This window comes from Anoplophora glabripennis, unplaced genomic scaffold (genome assembly GCF_000390285.2).
Source record: "Anoplophora glabripennis isolate ALB-LARVAE unplaced genomic scaffold, Agla_2.0 scaffold73, whole genome shotgun sequence".
Lineage (NCBI taxonomy): Eukaryota > Metazoa > Arthropoda > Insecta > Coleoptera > Cerambycidae > Anoplophora > Anoplophora glabripennis.
Window position 1 is genome coordinate 1,434,244 of NW_019416874.1, and position 17,413 is coordinate 1,451,656.

The 17,413-nt window shown below is 33.3% G+C and overlaps 1 protein-coding gene across 1 annotated transcript in view; it reads right to left on the reverse strand.

The window, feature by feature from the left end:
• Positions 1-4,333: 4,333 nt before the first annotated feature.
• Positions 4,334-17,413, reverse strand: part of LOC108905000 (putative fatty acyl-CoA reductase CG5065) — a 30,201-nt gene continuing 17,121 nt past the window's right edge. Inside the window, exons 3-8 of the mRNA XM_018707752.2 lie at positions 14,943-15,251; positions 11,280-11,475; positions 9,562-9,760; positions 7,270-7,509; positions 6,881-7,141; positions 4,334-4,669 (exon numbers count right to left, since the gene is read on the reverse strand). Of these exons, the coding sequence (XP_018563268.1) occupies positions 4,507-4,669; positions 6,881-7,141; positions 7,270-7,509; positions 9,562-9,760; positions 11,280-11,475; positions 14,943-15,251 (1,368 nt within the window). The 3' untranslated portion in view covers positions 4,334-4,506. The remainder of the gene's footprint in view (positions 4,670-6,880; positions 7,142-7,269; positions 7,510-9,561; positions 9,761-11,279; positions 11,476-14,942; positions 15,252-17,413) is intronic.

Sequence of the window (17,413 nt, forward strand, 5' to 3'; positions counted from 1 at the left end):
ACATATTTATGTAATAGTTTTTTAATTACTTTTTTTATATATGAGTGTAATTACAAATGTGAGAGTAAAACTTAAAAAGTAACTTCCGCTGTCTTCATATCATTTTCGAATATACAGTGTATTCACGGATGAAATTAATATATTAAAAAAGTTTTAAATTTACCAATATTCACAGGGTGTCCTCTACAAACAATTGATAAGGAATATAGTAATATAATAATAATAATAATATCTCTACTCCTCATTCTTACTACGAGAGTTAGCCCAGAAGTCGGAGACTTGTGCGGGAGAGGAGGCGGCATATTATTATTACGCAGGCCGCATTTACGCCCAGGAACGACTTAAGTTGGTAGACCCTAACCACCATTCAGTGCAGGAATGAGGGAAACCTGGAAAACCTCATTAATTAGGGGGGTGGTCAAATGCCAACCGGTGTCAATCTCTCACATTGACCCAAGCCAACATTCTTCCACCCTACCATACCTGCACAGAGGGTGCCAATCCTCCGTACAAGCATAGCCAATCTACGGTCTACCGGCCGCGGGATTCGAAACCCGGGCAGATCGACACATCGATTTAAGTACTGACGCCTGAAACCGTGCGGCTATCGACCGTGTACTTGACTTTATTTTTAGATACGCTGTCAGTTAAGAAACACATATCAAATTTTTGAGTACAAGTTTCGCTTTCTGAGAAACGATCCTGAGAGATTAAACAATAATTTGAAACATAGTACAACATTATGTTGGTCTTGTCAGAGGCAAAAAATATTTGTTGTATATCTAAAGTACCATTTTCGTTTTAAGATATCAAAAAATGGTTTTAAATAAGTTATTCCCTCTTAAAATGGATTTTAATGTAACAATATCCTTATTAACGATCCTTAAATGAAAGTTATTCAGTTCATTGGGGGAAAGCAGTTGCTGACCTTGAATTTGATATTAACCGTGATCTTGAAGGTCGATTGAAGGTCAACATCATAATATTAAATTGGACACTCTATTGTTTACCTTGGCAATAGATTCGGCAGAAAATTTTAATTAATTTAATTTAATTTTTAATTTTTTAGGATGTAATCTGAACTTTGACCCTGCGGTCAAGGTCACAGCGAGTTCAAATAGTTCATCACCCCTGAAGCAACCTCGGAATAAAATGTTTGCCCCCAAAGTCGATGGAATTTTCATTAAGGTACTCAATCGTGACCTTGGATTAGACCTTGACCTTCAAGGCCATTTTAAGGTCGACTTCAGAAATAGACCTTGAAGACCTCTGCAAATGTTTTAAGGATGTTCAGGACGTGGATCGGTGATCTTGGATTTAATATTGAAGATCATTTGAAGGTTGACTTTATTAATTAAATTATATTAAGTACTTTAAAAGTTATTCAAGAAAAACCATTTTCCAGCGACATGTACGAAAAAAATTTATAGAAACTTGATATCTTTTTTTTTTCTTGTTCTATCTGCACCCGAGATATTTCCCACATTTTCCCGGACACCCTTTGTATATTATAGTCTTTCCTGCACCCATTCGTCACATTATTTGTTCCTGTGATTGAGAATACCTAACACCAACGTATTTCATTAATTCGTTGTTAATTTAATTACATATTGAGAAAATTTTCAGTGTGAAAAATAGATGGTCCCATTTAAAATTAGGAAGTTGACATTCAATTGACCTTCGAGGTGACGGTTAAAATCAAAATAAAGGTCAGTAACCACTTCCCCCCAACGAACTGAACAATTTTCATATTTGGATCGATACCTTGAGGCACTGGCGGTATATTCATGTGTATCGATTAAAATGGAACTCGTATAAATATATAATTCTTGATTGAAGAATTTTTTTGCACGTGACCAAATACAAATTTTATTAACTTCTCAGAAAAAACCTTGCATTTTTATTTTTGTTTTCTCTTTATTTTTATACTAGCAACTTCCGAGTAGTAACACCCAAATTAACGAACATGATAATTTATAGTATACAATGGCCTATAAAAATTATGTAAAAGCTCTTAACTGGTGGGAATTTATAAGGTTATAAGTTATGACTCATATTGGATAATGGAAACTGTTTCTTATTATTACTAAATGAATTGCTTTTCCGAAAATTTTGACCCGGGTTTTGGTGATTTATTAGAGTACGGCATTTATACTGCAAGTTTCGGAGCGATACATAGATACATTTTTAAGCGACGCCGTACGTACTTGCTGATACAGGGGTTAGGAATACAGTAAGTAGCGTATGAGGGGTGATGAGGGGGAAAATAATGACATTTTTGGCCATGCCGTACATTTTTCATGAAACATCTGCTTACTATAGGACTATGGGAAAATTAATTTCCGTCTGAAAAGTAGGATTTCACGGTGAAAAATTTTTATACGGCATTAATATACAGGGTGATTCATTAACAATGGGAAAGTCGAAAGCTGAAGATACTACACGTGAAATGGTGACCATTGGCGCAAAATTTTAAATCGTTTTTTCTGCAATTATTCTGAAAATATGTAGGTTAGGAACTTGAAAATTTGTGAAACTATATTTTTTTAAGCGACGAACAAGATGAGTGTTGTAATTTCAGCATTGCTCATAGAGGGCACCACTTACGACCAATTTTACCGAAAATTTAAGTAATAACTTTTTACCCTGTATATTTAACATGAAACTTGATTCAAAACCTGAATGAGCTATCATTTTTCCATTGATTATGTACTTACTCTTGTTTCATTTCGGTATCTCGATCCGTTTTCGAGAAAAATCGATTTAACCAACACTATGTTTTGATAATATGAGAAATTAAAAGGGAAAGAAACCAAGTATTTCTTCGTGTTATTACAACAATTAACAATAAAACAAATAAAATACGTAAACTTAAAAACAATGAAATCATAATTTCTACGGTATAAATTATATTTCTTGAAATTAGGATAAAACTCATTTTGGACTTATACAGTTTCAGAGAATTTTATTGTTCCAACGAATATGTACGGCACTGCAATTTTCATTCTTTATGTTATATTTCTGATGAAAAGTTGTAAATGCCGTATAGATATTAATGGCCTAAAAATGTAGTAAAAATTTAATGAAAAATATTATCGGCTGTGTAAAATCCACTAGCTAAAAATGTACGGCATTGGTTTTTTTCTATTATTTTACTTATGAAAAGTCAATTACAGCCATAATATTTTGAGTATAACATTTTTAGTTTATAACAAGGAATTTTCAAAATATTGTAACATTTCACAAATTATTTATTTGTTTTTAATTCGAAATTTGAATTCGTACCATTAATTATAACCGGCCGTGATTTAATAGTTTTTGGTCATATTTTATCAAAAATGTGATTGCCGTACAGCAATTAATGATCTAAAAAAAAATAAAATTCAATTCCAAAATACAAGTAATTGTTTATAAACTTTTACATTAACCATAATTTTCAGAAGGCATAGTTTCTAAGAATTATTTGGAGAATTAAATAATCATCGAATCGATACATTTTTCAATGACTTGAAGCAATGGGGGCTAAAATAGAGGGTTGCGCCCTACATTTCTAACCCCTGTATCAGCAGATACGTACGGCGTCACTAAAAAAGTTATCTACGTATCAATCCGAAACTTGCAGTATAAATGCCGTACTATACCTAGTAAATCACCAAAAACCGAGCCAAAATTTTCCTGGCTTCCGGTATTGCTATTTTTGTACTGCATTAGGTCGAGGTTCATTTTTTTTGTATAACCTATATACTTTAGAAATGCCGTACAAAAATGTTTTGCCGAAAACCATCCCCCTTGGTGGACAGGTTTAGCTAACCTGCGTACTCAACTGTACCAACAAGGATTGACAGCATAGTTTCTAAAGTTATTGTTATATGTGGTAGTATTGATTTATAAGTAATTGATGCTGGGTCAAATGACCCCTTGAAAATTTCCGACTATTATAAATCAATGTTATCTTAGTTCTTGTTTAAGTTCTTGAATATTTTGAGAATTCCATATACAGAGTGCATCATAATTAATAGCGCGTATTGAAACAACTTCTTAATCTTGAATTTGTACGTTTTCTTAACTAGAATGATGTTTACACACAATGAAGTCAGTGATGGCTGGTAACCACAAATTTTAAATTATCTCGCAAACGGCAAGTTTGCGGACCCATGTTTACCAAGACTCTTTTTGCTTCTAGAATCGTGTATTTCCCGCTCTTTCAATTTGCACTATTAATTACGATACACCATGTATAACAATGATATAATGGTATTTAATAGTTTGTTTGATAAAATGGTCCTGTGGGGAACGATATGGAACTTCATTTAACTTAAATAAAACGACTTAATATTTATATACTAACAGTTTATTAATGTTTTTATAATACAAAAGTACAAAATTGTTAGTATTAACGCATCCACTACTCTATAAAATATATGTTATTTATTTGACAATGAAATGATGAGGTGATGACGGTGACTGAAAATCCCAAATTTTCCCCTATTTTAATTCTGATTAATATTAACTTGACGATGGTTTAATGATAGCGTTGACTCCTGGAATGTAACTCAAGTAATCTCTAGCTGTGTCAAAAATCCGTTGGACTGGAGTGAAATAACAACTGAGAAGGTAAAAAATGTAGAAATAGAATCCATAAACGCAGAATATGTGAAGAACGTATAATCTGAAAGAAATATATTGTTAGTTACTTACAAAAATTTGTAATTGGTTATTTTTAAGAACAGGATGGTGCACTGTGGCAAAGTACAATAATTCCGTTACTATTTGAGATACGAAAAAATATATTCGAATAAGAGATAAAAGGGATATAAAAATTGAAGATACAATTTAATATAATTTTCAAATACTAATATTAGGTAACAACATGAAATCGCGATACTTAATAAAAAATTTTAGTTTTTTTTAATGGAACATTTTAAATATTTGAATGTAGATATTACACAATTCCGCATATGGTAACAGTTTTGAATTTAATTAAGGCATTACAAAATTATTTAAAAAGGTCCTTACATTGTGCAGAAAATATTTTGTTAAAATTTGCATTAATTTTCAAAATTAGTAGTAAAAATTTTTACTCTTGTTAAATTTTAAAAATCTTTAAGGTTTCCAAGAAAAACCGTACTGAAAAAAGATTTTAACAGTGTTTATTAGAAAATAATCGAAAAGTCAGTAGTAGGCAATGAATTTATCTTTCAAACTTGTCAATTAGTAATAGAATTATTTTATTTCAACAATTGCCTCCGATTGTTGTTGAAAAAATATCAATTGTTATTTTTATTATTTATTTGTGTATTTTATTTAATACAGTATTCGCTTATTTAATAACTACCTAGGTACTTGTTTTCTTTTTGTGGAATTAGGAGAGAAGTAAAGTAAAAAAGTAAAATTTATTTGGCCAATTGTCAAATTTGAAAGATAAAGCCTACTACTGACTTTTTGATTATTTTCTAATGGACACTGTTAAAATCTTGTGTCAGTTAATACGGTTTTTCTTGAAAACTATAAAGTTTTTTAAAATTTAACAAGAGTAAAAAAAATTAGAATCAAATTCTGCTGTGAATTAATATTACTATTTTTCAATTCGATCAATGAAAAAAAAGTACTGTACAGGGTGATTAACTTTTTTGTTTTAAGAGTTAAAAAAATGTGAAATATAAAAGTTGCACGAGTTTTTATGAATTTTTTGAAAATGATAATAGAAAAACAAATGAAGTCCAAACAAAATGGCCGCGGAACTTTGTTAAGTTAAATGGAACACCCTGTATATTTTTACATATTTGGATAGAACGTTCCCTGTCGAGCATAGCCATATAGGGTTTGTTGGGTCCATCTGTAATAATAAGCAAGATACTATAAAAAAACGAAAAGAAGGGTTTTTATTAAGAAAATAATACATCTTGTAATTGTTAGACCTCTTTCAGGCATTTCTGCCTTTTTATCAATTACGTAAGGATGTACAGATTTAGTTAACTCTCTCATGCTGAAGAAATGGCAGTCAAACTTCTTATACCCTGTATAGATACATGAGGAAGTATAAATTTTCAAAGTATAACAAAAATTCGGTAGTGATCGCTGGGCGCAGGGGTAGTTCGATCGAAGTGATTTTCGTGTCGCTGTGTAGATTGGACGCTTCTGCGTCTAACAAAATTTATCTAAATACAAATAAACTTTTGAGTTCTGTTGAAACAGAAATTATCAGTTCACGTAGTCCAGTGGTATATGTTGAAGGAAAAGCGGCAAAAAAAAACATTTGAAAGTAAATATTGATTATCTTGAGCAAAGTTTAATTTTATTTGTAGGCAATACCTATATGGATTTTGAATAATACCGCATAAATTGGTACATTAACTCCCTTAGTCTAAGTTTAATATATAAATAAAATGTCTTCAAGGACTTTTAAAATATCGCAAAATGTAACATCTGCTCTGCAAAGGCTTATATCTCCCTTATTACTCATTTCTGGAAGAAAGTTCGATTAATAATGCAGGTACCGTTTTGAAAATATCAGGAGGAAGTTCAGGACCAACCGTAATTTAATTTTTTTTTTTGTTCAAGAAACTAATATAATATTATTTGTACCTATATGATATGTTTGAGTTTGCCATAATTTACGACAAAGATATATTAACTTTCCCGTTTGAGTATATTTTTTGGAGATTTGAATATTTTAACTAAGAAAACTGGTCAGTAGAGTTTCTACTGGTCTATAAAACCGGGAATAAATGTGTGAACGTCTTTATAGGTTTACCTTATTTATTTTAGTATCTACCACAAATTGTTAGATTATTTTAAAATACTTAGGCAACATTTAATTAATAATTAAAATCGTTAGTTATCTCAAATTCGGCCATGTTTAAATAATTATTAAACTTACAGTTTCTGTTTCTGGCGACATCTTGGTAGCGACGACAAATCTTCCTTCAAACAGTACTGCCTAGTACCCAGGAGAGCTCGCGTCAGGTACTCTTGTATAGGTATTCTAGTAAAATCTGCAGTTGTAAACATTTTTTTGTCCACATCTGTTATAAGATCATTTAAACCAACGAATCGTTCACTTTTAAAGTACCATTCACGAACAGAGAAGAATTCCAATAGTCCAAGTCCATCGTGTATTTTCTTTTGAATCCGTATCATACTAAAATATAATTACAATCACATTAAAAACGGCAAATTTATTTATAGGTATACTTAGAAATTATATTATCGCGCGTTTGTTTGCAGTATTTTTATTTTATAATTACTCACAATTTCTTTAATACTTACAATCTCTTTTGTCCAAAAATGAGCAATAAGAAATCAATTAGAAGAGCCGGAAGCCAGTGAAAAAATATGCTGTATATAGTGTGAATAATTTTTGAGGATCTAATGTCACCATCGGGGTACCATATCTGCATTTCAAATGGATGTTCGTAAGCAATATTTCTTCCCATATCTATTATTTCTCTATACGTTATTTTCAATAGCGCATCCTGCGTCAAATTGTAGACAGGCACCTCTTTTGGTCTAAAATATAACAAATACAGGCTATTACAAGTAGAAATATTTGAAAAAAAAAAAAACGAAATTTCGGAAATCCGTTTTTGTTTAATTTTCAGCCTTGTTTGAGATGATATTGAAAAAAGAATAACACTTTCTCATGGCCATGGCCAATATCCGCCATGAGAGTCACGGAGGCAGAGGACCGGCTTAGGTTAGGAAGGAAGTATGTCACCACTTTCCCCTCGAGAGAGCAGGGAAAGCAGGATGGTGATATGTTCCCCCCTAGTATGCTATACTGATGGATCTCGGATAGAAGACGAGTTTTCAGGAGCAGGAATTTATCTGGAAGGCAGTGGTAACCCGGAAAACTTTTCACTGGGTATGTATGCCACAGTCTTCCAGACCGAGGTTTTTACTATTTTAATGGTAGCAAAACAAGAAGGAGGTAAGGAATTATGTAGAGGAGAAGATTTTTATCTGCTCCGACAGTCAGGCAGCGCTCAGAGTGGTTAGCTCCCCGAGGACTAGGTCTGCTCTTGTCCAGGAATGTGGAAACGTTCTAGAGTCATTGGCCAGACGAAGAGAGGTAGAGCTGGTTTGGGTCCCGGGCCATATGGGTATCCCTGGTAACGAGAGGGCTGATCAATTAGCTCGTCTCGAATCTAGGGGACCTGACCAGGGATCTGAACCAATCTTAGGAAACACACGAGGCAGCATCAATGGGGCCCTCAGTAAATGGGCCTATCAAACTTTAGGTCGGAATTGGAGGAGAAATAGAGGATGTAGGCAGGCCCATAGTTTTATACATGTACCTAACAAACCCAAGACGAGATGGCTGCTGAGCCTCAGTCGTAGAGCGCTAAACCAAATGGTGGGGGTTCTGTCAGGTCTCTATCCCTCTCCACCTTCTGGGACATTGTGCAGCCTTTGGTGCTGAAGAGCTGCAAGGGGTTGAGGTCAGAGACCTTCCATGGACCAAAATCCTGGCATTCATCAGGGCATCGGGTAGGTTCGAGGAGGGTCAGAGACAGAGAGTGGACAGGTGATGGGACGGCGGGGTGGGCAAAAAGGGCCCACTTGTGGCCTAATTGCCAGGCTGAGGCCACCCCTTTTCACTACTACTACTTTCTAATGGCAACTTTTTGCCCTCTATCGAATGGCATAATCTATTTCTATATGTAACGTTTCGTCTCTCCAGGACCATCATCAACTTCATTTTTTTAAATACGACCCTGGAAATTCTATTACATTTTTTTCAAGCCTTCATGACTCCCAATACTGTACTGCTTCAACTCGAACCAGATTCAGACGTTTTGTCTCTAAAAATTCATCTTCAATGTAATGTAATGTATTGAGGGTCATGAAGGCTTGCAAAAAATGTAAAAAAATTTCCAGGGGCGTATTTAAATAAATGAAGTTGATGATGGTTCTGGAGAGACGAAACGTTACATATAAAAATTGATTATGCCATTCGATAGAGAGCAAAAAGTGGCCATGAGAAAGTGTTCTTCTTTTTTCAATATCACCTCAAACAAGACTAAAATTATATAAAAAGAAACAAACTGGTGATTTAGGAAAAGTTGAATTAAAGTTAAATGGGCGTAAAGAAGCTTCAATTGGACAAGAAAATGTATGGCATTACATTAAGAAAAGACGCATTTATGCTAAAATGCGACCTTTTGTCTCTCTCATTGATATTTCCACAAAGATTTTTTTCTCTAACCAAAGGTAGGTCTATGACAAAAGAGGTCACAAAATGGTCACCTTGTATCTTGTCAGTAACGAATCACGTATGAAAATCACTAACTTTTCTACAGCGCGGTCGTTTTTTAACAAGAGGATTCATTAAGCTAATTAAATTAAGTCAACATCAAGAACAGAAACTACTTCCAAAACTGACAATTATTTTAAACAGGCTTGGCTGAATTTGGAAGATTTAAAATCTGCTCTAAAACATCAAGTTTATTTACTGCACCAAAAAATGATGATGAACCTCTTTAAAAAAACGGTGTAAATTCTCAATAACAATCAACAGGCTTTTCTCCCTTAGCTAATAAGACTGACGAAGCAACTCACTTTTTCTTGGAAGTTGCTATTAACTGCGCTATTATAATACTGGCGTTAATAGCATAATCCACAGGTATAAATTGGCCACTATTTTCGCCCTTGCAATGCATTGAACGAATAACTCCCTTTCCTGCACCAACTATAAGTCCAATAGGACCATTGAGGCTATCAACCCAACCCGGCACAGGTTCTTCTACGGAGGGAATTACTGAAAAAGAATATTTGTAAGTCAAGCACCTTATTTTTTTTTTCATTTTCTGGATGATACAAATGAACTGTTAAATACTGTTTGATTAGCAAATATTTTGCATTGATATAACTCATTTTCGTGTCTGCAATACTTTAGTTGATAATTGTTAGGACCATATCTAGTACACATGTAAATTTATCTTGGAAGTCGTATACAAACTAATTCACAACTTTTCGATCTTGGCACATAAATTGACTTATGGCAATGTCCTTATTAATGTGGTTTTACGTCAGTGTGACAAGAGATCAAAATAGCTTATGAGAATAACTATGCAGAATTAATAGATATTGTTTTAATTTATGACGAGACAAAACGTTTCAGGGTAAACATGTGCGAAAAGCTGCTATTTTTAGGGCATCCTTTAAACTATAGTACCAAAAATTATTGTCAAGTTATAAAGTATACTGTTGTCATAAAAGAGACTTACAAAATATTTCAAGACAAGTTTTTTTTTTCAGTATTGTATATTTGTTCTGCTGTCATTAATCATTAGTTGTCTAACATCGAGTTTAAAAAAGATCTATATATACAGCTCTTATAACGTTTCAATTAGTTTACCTTCAACAGAGTTTAATTTAATTATGTTGAATGTCACTAGATAAAATAGAAAAAACATATTTACCTGTGCGTCAATGCTATTTATATCACCAGAGATATTTTTATGTATTGAAACATAAATTGATTAATAGTTATAAAATTAATATGAGTTTAAGTCAAAAATAATATAATTTTAGAACGCAATATAATCAAGGTGATTAAGTAATTACATCTAGTTCAAGACATACTAATGGTGAACAGGAACACCCTGTATATTTTAGTAGGTTGAAATCACCGATAATATAAGGGTGTACTTTGAGTTAACTTTTTGAATTTGTTTTTTGTACTGGAATAGTTTTGATGTTTTGGCAGCTATTAATCAATATGACTTCGACTGAACAACTTGTCTTTATTGTTAAAAATTTATTTTAAATGTGGAATAAAATATCGTACAAAATATGGAAAAACAAATTGTCTACCAAATACTTATTGTGAATAAATTCGAAGAAACTGATTCAATTCAAGATCAAAGAAGTAAAAATTACAGGCGTCGTTCACAAGAAAATATTGCAGCTGTCAATTATAGTGTAACTGCAAAACCAAACACATCTACTCGTTCACAGCAATTAGGCATTAAACAAACCGCTTTATTCAATATTTTGTATAAGGATCTTCACTTAAAGGCTTACAAAATACAGTTAACACAATAATTATTGCCAAGTGTTAGATCTGCGTTGACTCGCTACTGGGTAATACTCTATAACAGTTAACATTGTATCATGTGGAAAATGATGATTTTTTAACAAAATCATCTTTAGTGATGAAGTTCATTTTGAAATCGGTGTATATGTAAAGAAACAAAATTATCATATCTGCGGTGAAGACTAAATCATCACCAGTATCATTTATCTAGGATCATCACTAATCGTGGGATAGTTACCTATAGATGGACGTATGATGCAAACAGGCATATTATCCAATTCATTTGCAATAAGCGTCTCGGCTAGCCTTTTACTGTACGTGTAAGTATTTGGATGAGGTGAAATTATTGCTGGTGTTACTTTATCCAGAATGTCAGAGCTCAACCAGTCAGTAACGTTTATAACTTTCCTGGGATCATCTTTACTCTCGTAAACCTGAAATGAAGTATTTGCTATAAAAAAATATATTGATCTGTTGTGCTTTGAAATCAAACATAAACTGAGGATAACATTAATTTAACTCTATTTCTTTTTTGTATAACATGTACGAACTTTGAGTAAATAAAACAACTATTTAAAAAAAATTGAAAATCCATTTATCTTTTCTTTAAAATTTGTCATGTTTAAATCAAACAAAATTGTAGATGGAGATTTAAAACTTAGATAAAACTGGAAACATTGAAGGATTCTATTTCTGTGTGGACTGTGTAAATTAATGTATATGAAGCATTGATGCGTATGGATATGTAGGTTTACTTTGTTGTCAATTGATTCTCTACATTTGACTTGAACTGACTTTAACCCAGGTCTCATAGAGTCAAATGGACACCGGATTTGGATACAGCGACCCCGAAAACATATAGATATGTAGGTATACTCTGTTGGCAATTGATTCTCTACATTTGACCTTGGACTGACCTTAACTCAGAGCTAATCAGATCAAACGGACATCGGATTCGGTTTCAGCGACCCCAAAAACATATGAATATATCGGTTTACTTTGTTGACAATTGATTTTCTACATTTGACCTTGAACTAAACTTAAACCAGATCTGATCGAGTCAAACGGATACGGGATTCGGATTTAGCGACCTCAAAAACGTATAGATACGTAGGTTTAGTTTGTTGGCAATTGATTTTCTATATTTGACCTTGAACTGACCTTAAACTAGAGCTAACCGTGTTAAACGGACACCGAATTCGGATTCAGCGACCCCAAAACCATATGGATCCCATGGTCTTGTCTTTCGGACCTGCCACTTTTTTTTGTGGGGCTGTTATTTTTTTCAAAAGCCAATAATTACGACTTTAGAGAATACTTTGCAGTTTTCAAAAAACTGCCTAGATTTTCTGTACGACCATTTTTTCCCTAGTCAAAAAGGAGTTTTTGACAAATCATCGTATAGGGCTCCGGAACCACTCAAATTAAAGAAAATTAAATTATCTAAAAAAGCTTTAGGTCTTTTTTATACAAAGCAAAAATTTATAATTTTTTTTTCGTTGATTTTCTTATTACTCAAAAACTGCTGACGCTAAAAAATTTTAAATTTCAAATCCAAAATATAGAGACGAAGCTTCAATTTTCTTTTTTGGATTCTCTCTACCACCATTTCCCTCCAAGTTACAGCTCCTCAAAAATCTCCCATTTGGGATGTTTTTATTATCCCTTTAATTCTGTGCCTAGTGTATTTATAGACCAAGCAAATTAAATTTTTACTCGAAAAAAGTCCTATCCGCTAGATTATTGTAAAATGGTATAAATGAACATAATATAAGACATCTCTCGTCTCGTGAGTCAAAAACTTTTATTAGCTAACTTTTCTATTTAAACAAATAAGTGAGAAAAACAGTTTTTTCACTTTGCAGGGAAAACCATCAATTTTAGCGAAAAGTGACTCACAGACAGCTTATAGGGAGTAAAATTATCTACAAAATGAGACTAGTTAAATTAAAATCGGTTAATGTCTTGGCTCCTGTTGGTCGTAGAGGGTACTTTTTTATTTTAAAACTGTATTTTTTACCAGCTATCCATTGCATCTATTTTCGGTGAGATAGCATAAATAGCAACAATGTTATTCAAATTGTTTATAAGCGAAAAACGCACGGTTTTTTAATGCACAATTTGAGAATGTTAACGTCAAAAAACGGTGATATTTTTTAATAGGCCGCTTAATTGCATCTTTAAGATTACAATGACGCTTTCAGAATCATGTTTGATTGAAAATTAACGCCTGGACAGAGGCTTAAAGTTCATAACTTTTGGAGCCTCCGCTATAAACAAATAGAATTGTGCGGAAAGTATTGCACCTACAGCGCCCACTTTTGGCACACTTTTAAAGTATGACAAAACCCCCAACTTGTCATAGGTTTCATAAAATTTTAACAATAAATGCGACAGTTATAAACAAATTCAAAATGGGTACTTTTCTTGTTTTTTTTGCAATAACTTTTTTGTTTATTAACCGATTTTAATTTAACTAGTCTCATTTTGTAGATAATTTTACTCCCTATAAGCTGTCTGTGAGTCATTTTTCGCTAAAATTGATGGTTTTCCCTGCAAAGTGAAAAAACTGTTTTCCTCACTTATTTGTTTAAATAGAAAAGTTAGCTAATAGAAGTTTTTGACTCACGAGACGAGAGATGTTTTGTATTATGTTCCTTTAGACAATTTTACAATAATCTAGCGGATAGGACTTTTTTCGAGTTTCTCTTTTATTTTCGCTAATTTTCCTGGTGTATTAACAAAATTTATATATTCGCGATAGACTTTTAGTGTGACGTCACATATTTAGGCAACTCGCAACAAATTGTCACAGTTGAAATTGTACAGACCGAATCTGACCCCTGTGTACTATTTACGTAGATACTACAATAAAAAATGAACAACTTCAAATTCATTTATTTTTACAAGTATTTAAGAACAATCAACAAGTGTTTCGTAAAATAGACACACTAATATGCTTAAAACTTAAAAAAAACGGTATAAAAGAATATTTGTAAAAAATAAAATATAAATTTAACATTAGCCGTGTTATTCCTAATGCTTATGCTCGGAAAGAATAGCCTCATACGCAGGTGAGATCTTGCTTATATGTCATCGCTTTCGTCATTAGCGTATTTCCTCTTCTTTTGTTTAATCTTGGCATTTCTAGTTCTACTAAGTGGTTCAGTGTGTTTATTGAGTGTGTTTTTTTTTCTTCGCATGGTTTATTATAAACGTACTTTTAACCATAACCAGACTTTTCTTGAATGATATCCTGTTACGAGGCTACTTGGCTTACATGAAATTATCTATAATGCGCATGCTCAGTAACATTGATATAATTTTAATTTATAATTATCATAAAAGTCAGTATTGTTCTATAAAATATAAATTCAAATATTCTATTAGTCTGTCACTTAGGATTTGAAACTTCTTAAATATTTCTAATATAGCCAGAATATAAGCGATATTTAAAGTAAATGACAAAGAAGCCATTTCTTTGGCATTTATGTCCAAAGTACATAGGGTCAAAAATCGATCTAGTAAAAATATTGGGAAATTCTTCATTACAATGGGGTTGCCTATTATTTGGCGTATGTGACGTCACTACTAAATAGATCTATTGAGATACTTTTAAATATCAAATTAGTAAAACTTAAGCACAGATTAACAAACATACATTTAATTTTTCATGCGTAAACAACGAAAACAAAACAAAACTTCTCCGTAAATAAAAAACATCTCTGAGATTCCTTCTGAAGCTACTCAGGTTTTAATAGACTATGGATTAAAAAAGAACTAGTCAAAAAATCTCTCTACCTATTATACCAAAACGATTTCATTTCTTTTCTACCTAACAATTAAATATTTCCCAACAAAAGTAAATCAAGTCTAAAAAACATTAATACTTCTAACTTACCCTTTCCTCAAAGACGTCGATGTCTGCAGAACAAAAAGCCGTGCTAAAGTGTATAAAGGCTTCCAGATTTTTAATCTTCTTGCACACATCAATAACCCTGGCTGTACCAACAGTATTTTGTTCAATGGCATCTTTTAGGTTGGCCTCCAATTTTAAAGTGGCTGCCATATGGAACACAACATTGACGTTGTTTATGAGAAGTTCCGTATCAACTCTCGCCAGGCCGAGTCCATCTGAATTTACATCTCCACAGAGAGGCACTATCTTATGGATGGCATTCGGTTGTGATTTCCTTAGTCGCTCGAACATCTGTAATATGGGCACATTTTAAATAGAACCCATTGTGAAAGTGGCAACGTATTTTGGAGGTACTCCAAATAATTTTCCCTACTTATTCGGTGCAGCAAGATAGTAATAAAGTACAAGCAGTTTTAAAATTGTCGAAGATCCCTATCCACGTGCAATTTTCTTTTAACAATGATACTTAAAAACTAGTTAGCTCAAGAATGAAATGTTCTCACAGAATTTATGGAGAAATCACATTATTTTATCCACAATCACCTTATAATTGGACTTTTATCCACACATATGAACCGTCTAAAGTGATACTTTATCCACTAGACTAGAGGAATAAAGTAACTTTATTTCACTTGTAGAATAATGAAAAAATATAATAAATTTATTTACTTATTAACATTAACATTTACATTTATGGTACTAGACATTTCGTTTTTTTGTTTTATCACATTTAACTTCCTTTCCTTTAATAACAACCCTTGTAGCATTGTTGCCATAATTTTCGAAACGCATAACATCTGCCTAAGTTTGTGAAGAATTTGCACAGGTCTTGTAAAGAACAGCTATATTTTCCTTGGATTTTCCTTGCAATATCAAGTTTGTTAAATACAGGGTGTTAAAAAAAGAGTGTAAAATATTTCAGGAGGTAATAGTATTAATGAAAATAAGCAGAAAAGTCTCAATAAACATGGGTCCGCAAAGTAACGGTTGCGGAGATATGGAATGTTTTATGTTTTTTAGCCCCTTTTTTTATTTTGCAAAAACGTTGTGTATTTTCTTATAATAGTTGGTTGATGTTTAGTGAAATAAACAGTACGTATTTGACAGTTGTTCTCAGTGCACAAGTTTTCTTTCGCTATGGCTGGTTACTCTAACGCAGAATTAACAGACATGCATTTCATGTATGGTCGTGCTAATGGGAACGCCACCGAAGCGCGACGTCTTTATGTTGACGCTTATCCAAATCGCCAGATTCCTTCACAACGCATGTTTGGAAGAATTCACCAAAGATTGCGTGATACCGGTTCCTTGAGCAAACAGTGCCATTTATCCGGAAGACCAAGGTCGGTATCCACTCCTAGAGCAGAAGAAGAAATTCTAGCACTGGTAGAGCAGAATCCAGGTACGAGTGTGCGGAGAATATCAGCCGAGGTAGGAATTAGTGGTCCTCTTGTTTGGAGAATCCTTCACGAGCAACTGCTTTATCCATACCATGTGCAACGAGTACAGGCCTTAAATCCAATAAATGATCATCAAGCACGTTTGGTTTTTTGCCGCTGGTTTCTACGTCATGATGCTGAAGACCCTCGTTTTCTTGCAAACATTCTTTTTACTGATGAGGCCGGGTTCACAAGAAATGGAGTGTTTAATTTTCACAATACGCATATTTGGGCCGACGAAAATCCTCATGCTCTAATAGAATCTGGACATCAGGCACGTTTTTCATTAAACATTTGGATGGGTATTGTAGGTGACAGGTTTCTAGGTCCTGTTGTTTTACCAAACCGATTAACAGGCGCTGCTTACCTCAACTTTCTGCAGAACACACTGTATGAGTTTTTGGAAGACATTCCTTTGAATCAGAGGCAACAAATGTGGTTCCAGCATGATGGTGCTCCAGCTCATTTTTCCATGGCCGTTAGAGAGCATTTACACCAAACTTTTCCACATAGATGGGTAGGAAGGGCCGGACCTGTTTTATGGCCTCCAAGATCGCCTGATCTGAACCCTCTAGATTTCTTTGTTTGGGGATATTTGAAGACATTAGTGTATGGTACTCCTGTAAATAGCCTGGAAGAGCTGCAGCTACGGATTAATCAAAAGTGTCAAGAAATCCAAACCAAGGAGGGTGTTTTCGAAAGAGTTCGAATATCGTTGAGACGAAGATGTCGTGCCTGCTTGGAAATGGACGGAGGGCACTTTGAACATCTTCTGTAACTTTGTTTTTTGTTTGTTAAAAGCTTCCTTTGTCGGTTTATTCCTAATAAAATAAAATGTTTGAAAAACGAATAGTGGTCCATATCTCCGCAACCGTTACTTTGCGGACCCATGTTTATTAAGACTTTTCTGCTTATTTTGGTTCATACTATTACCTCCTAAAATATTTTACACTCTTTTTTTAACACCCTGTATAAACTCCTCAATATAACTTTCTGCTACAAAGGAGCTCTTCC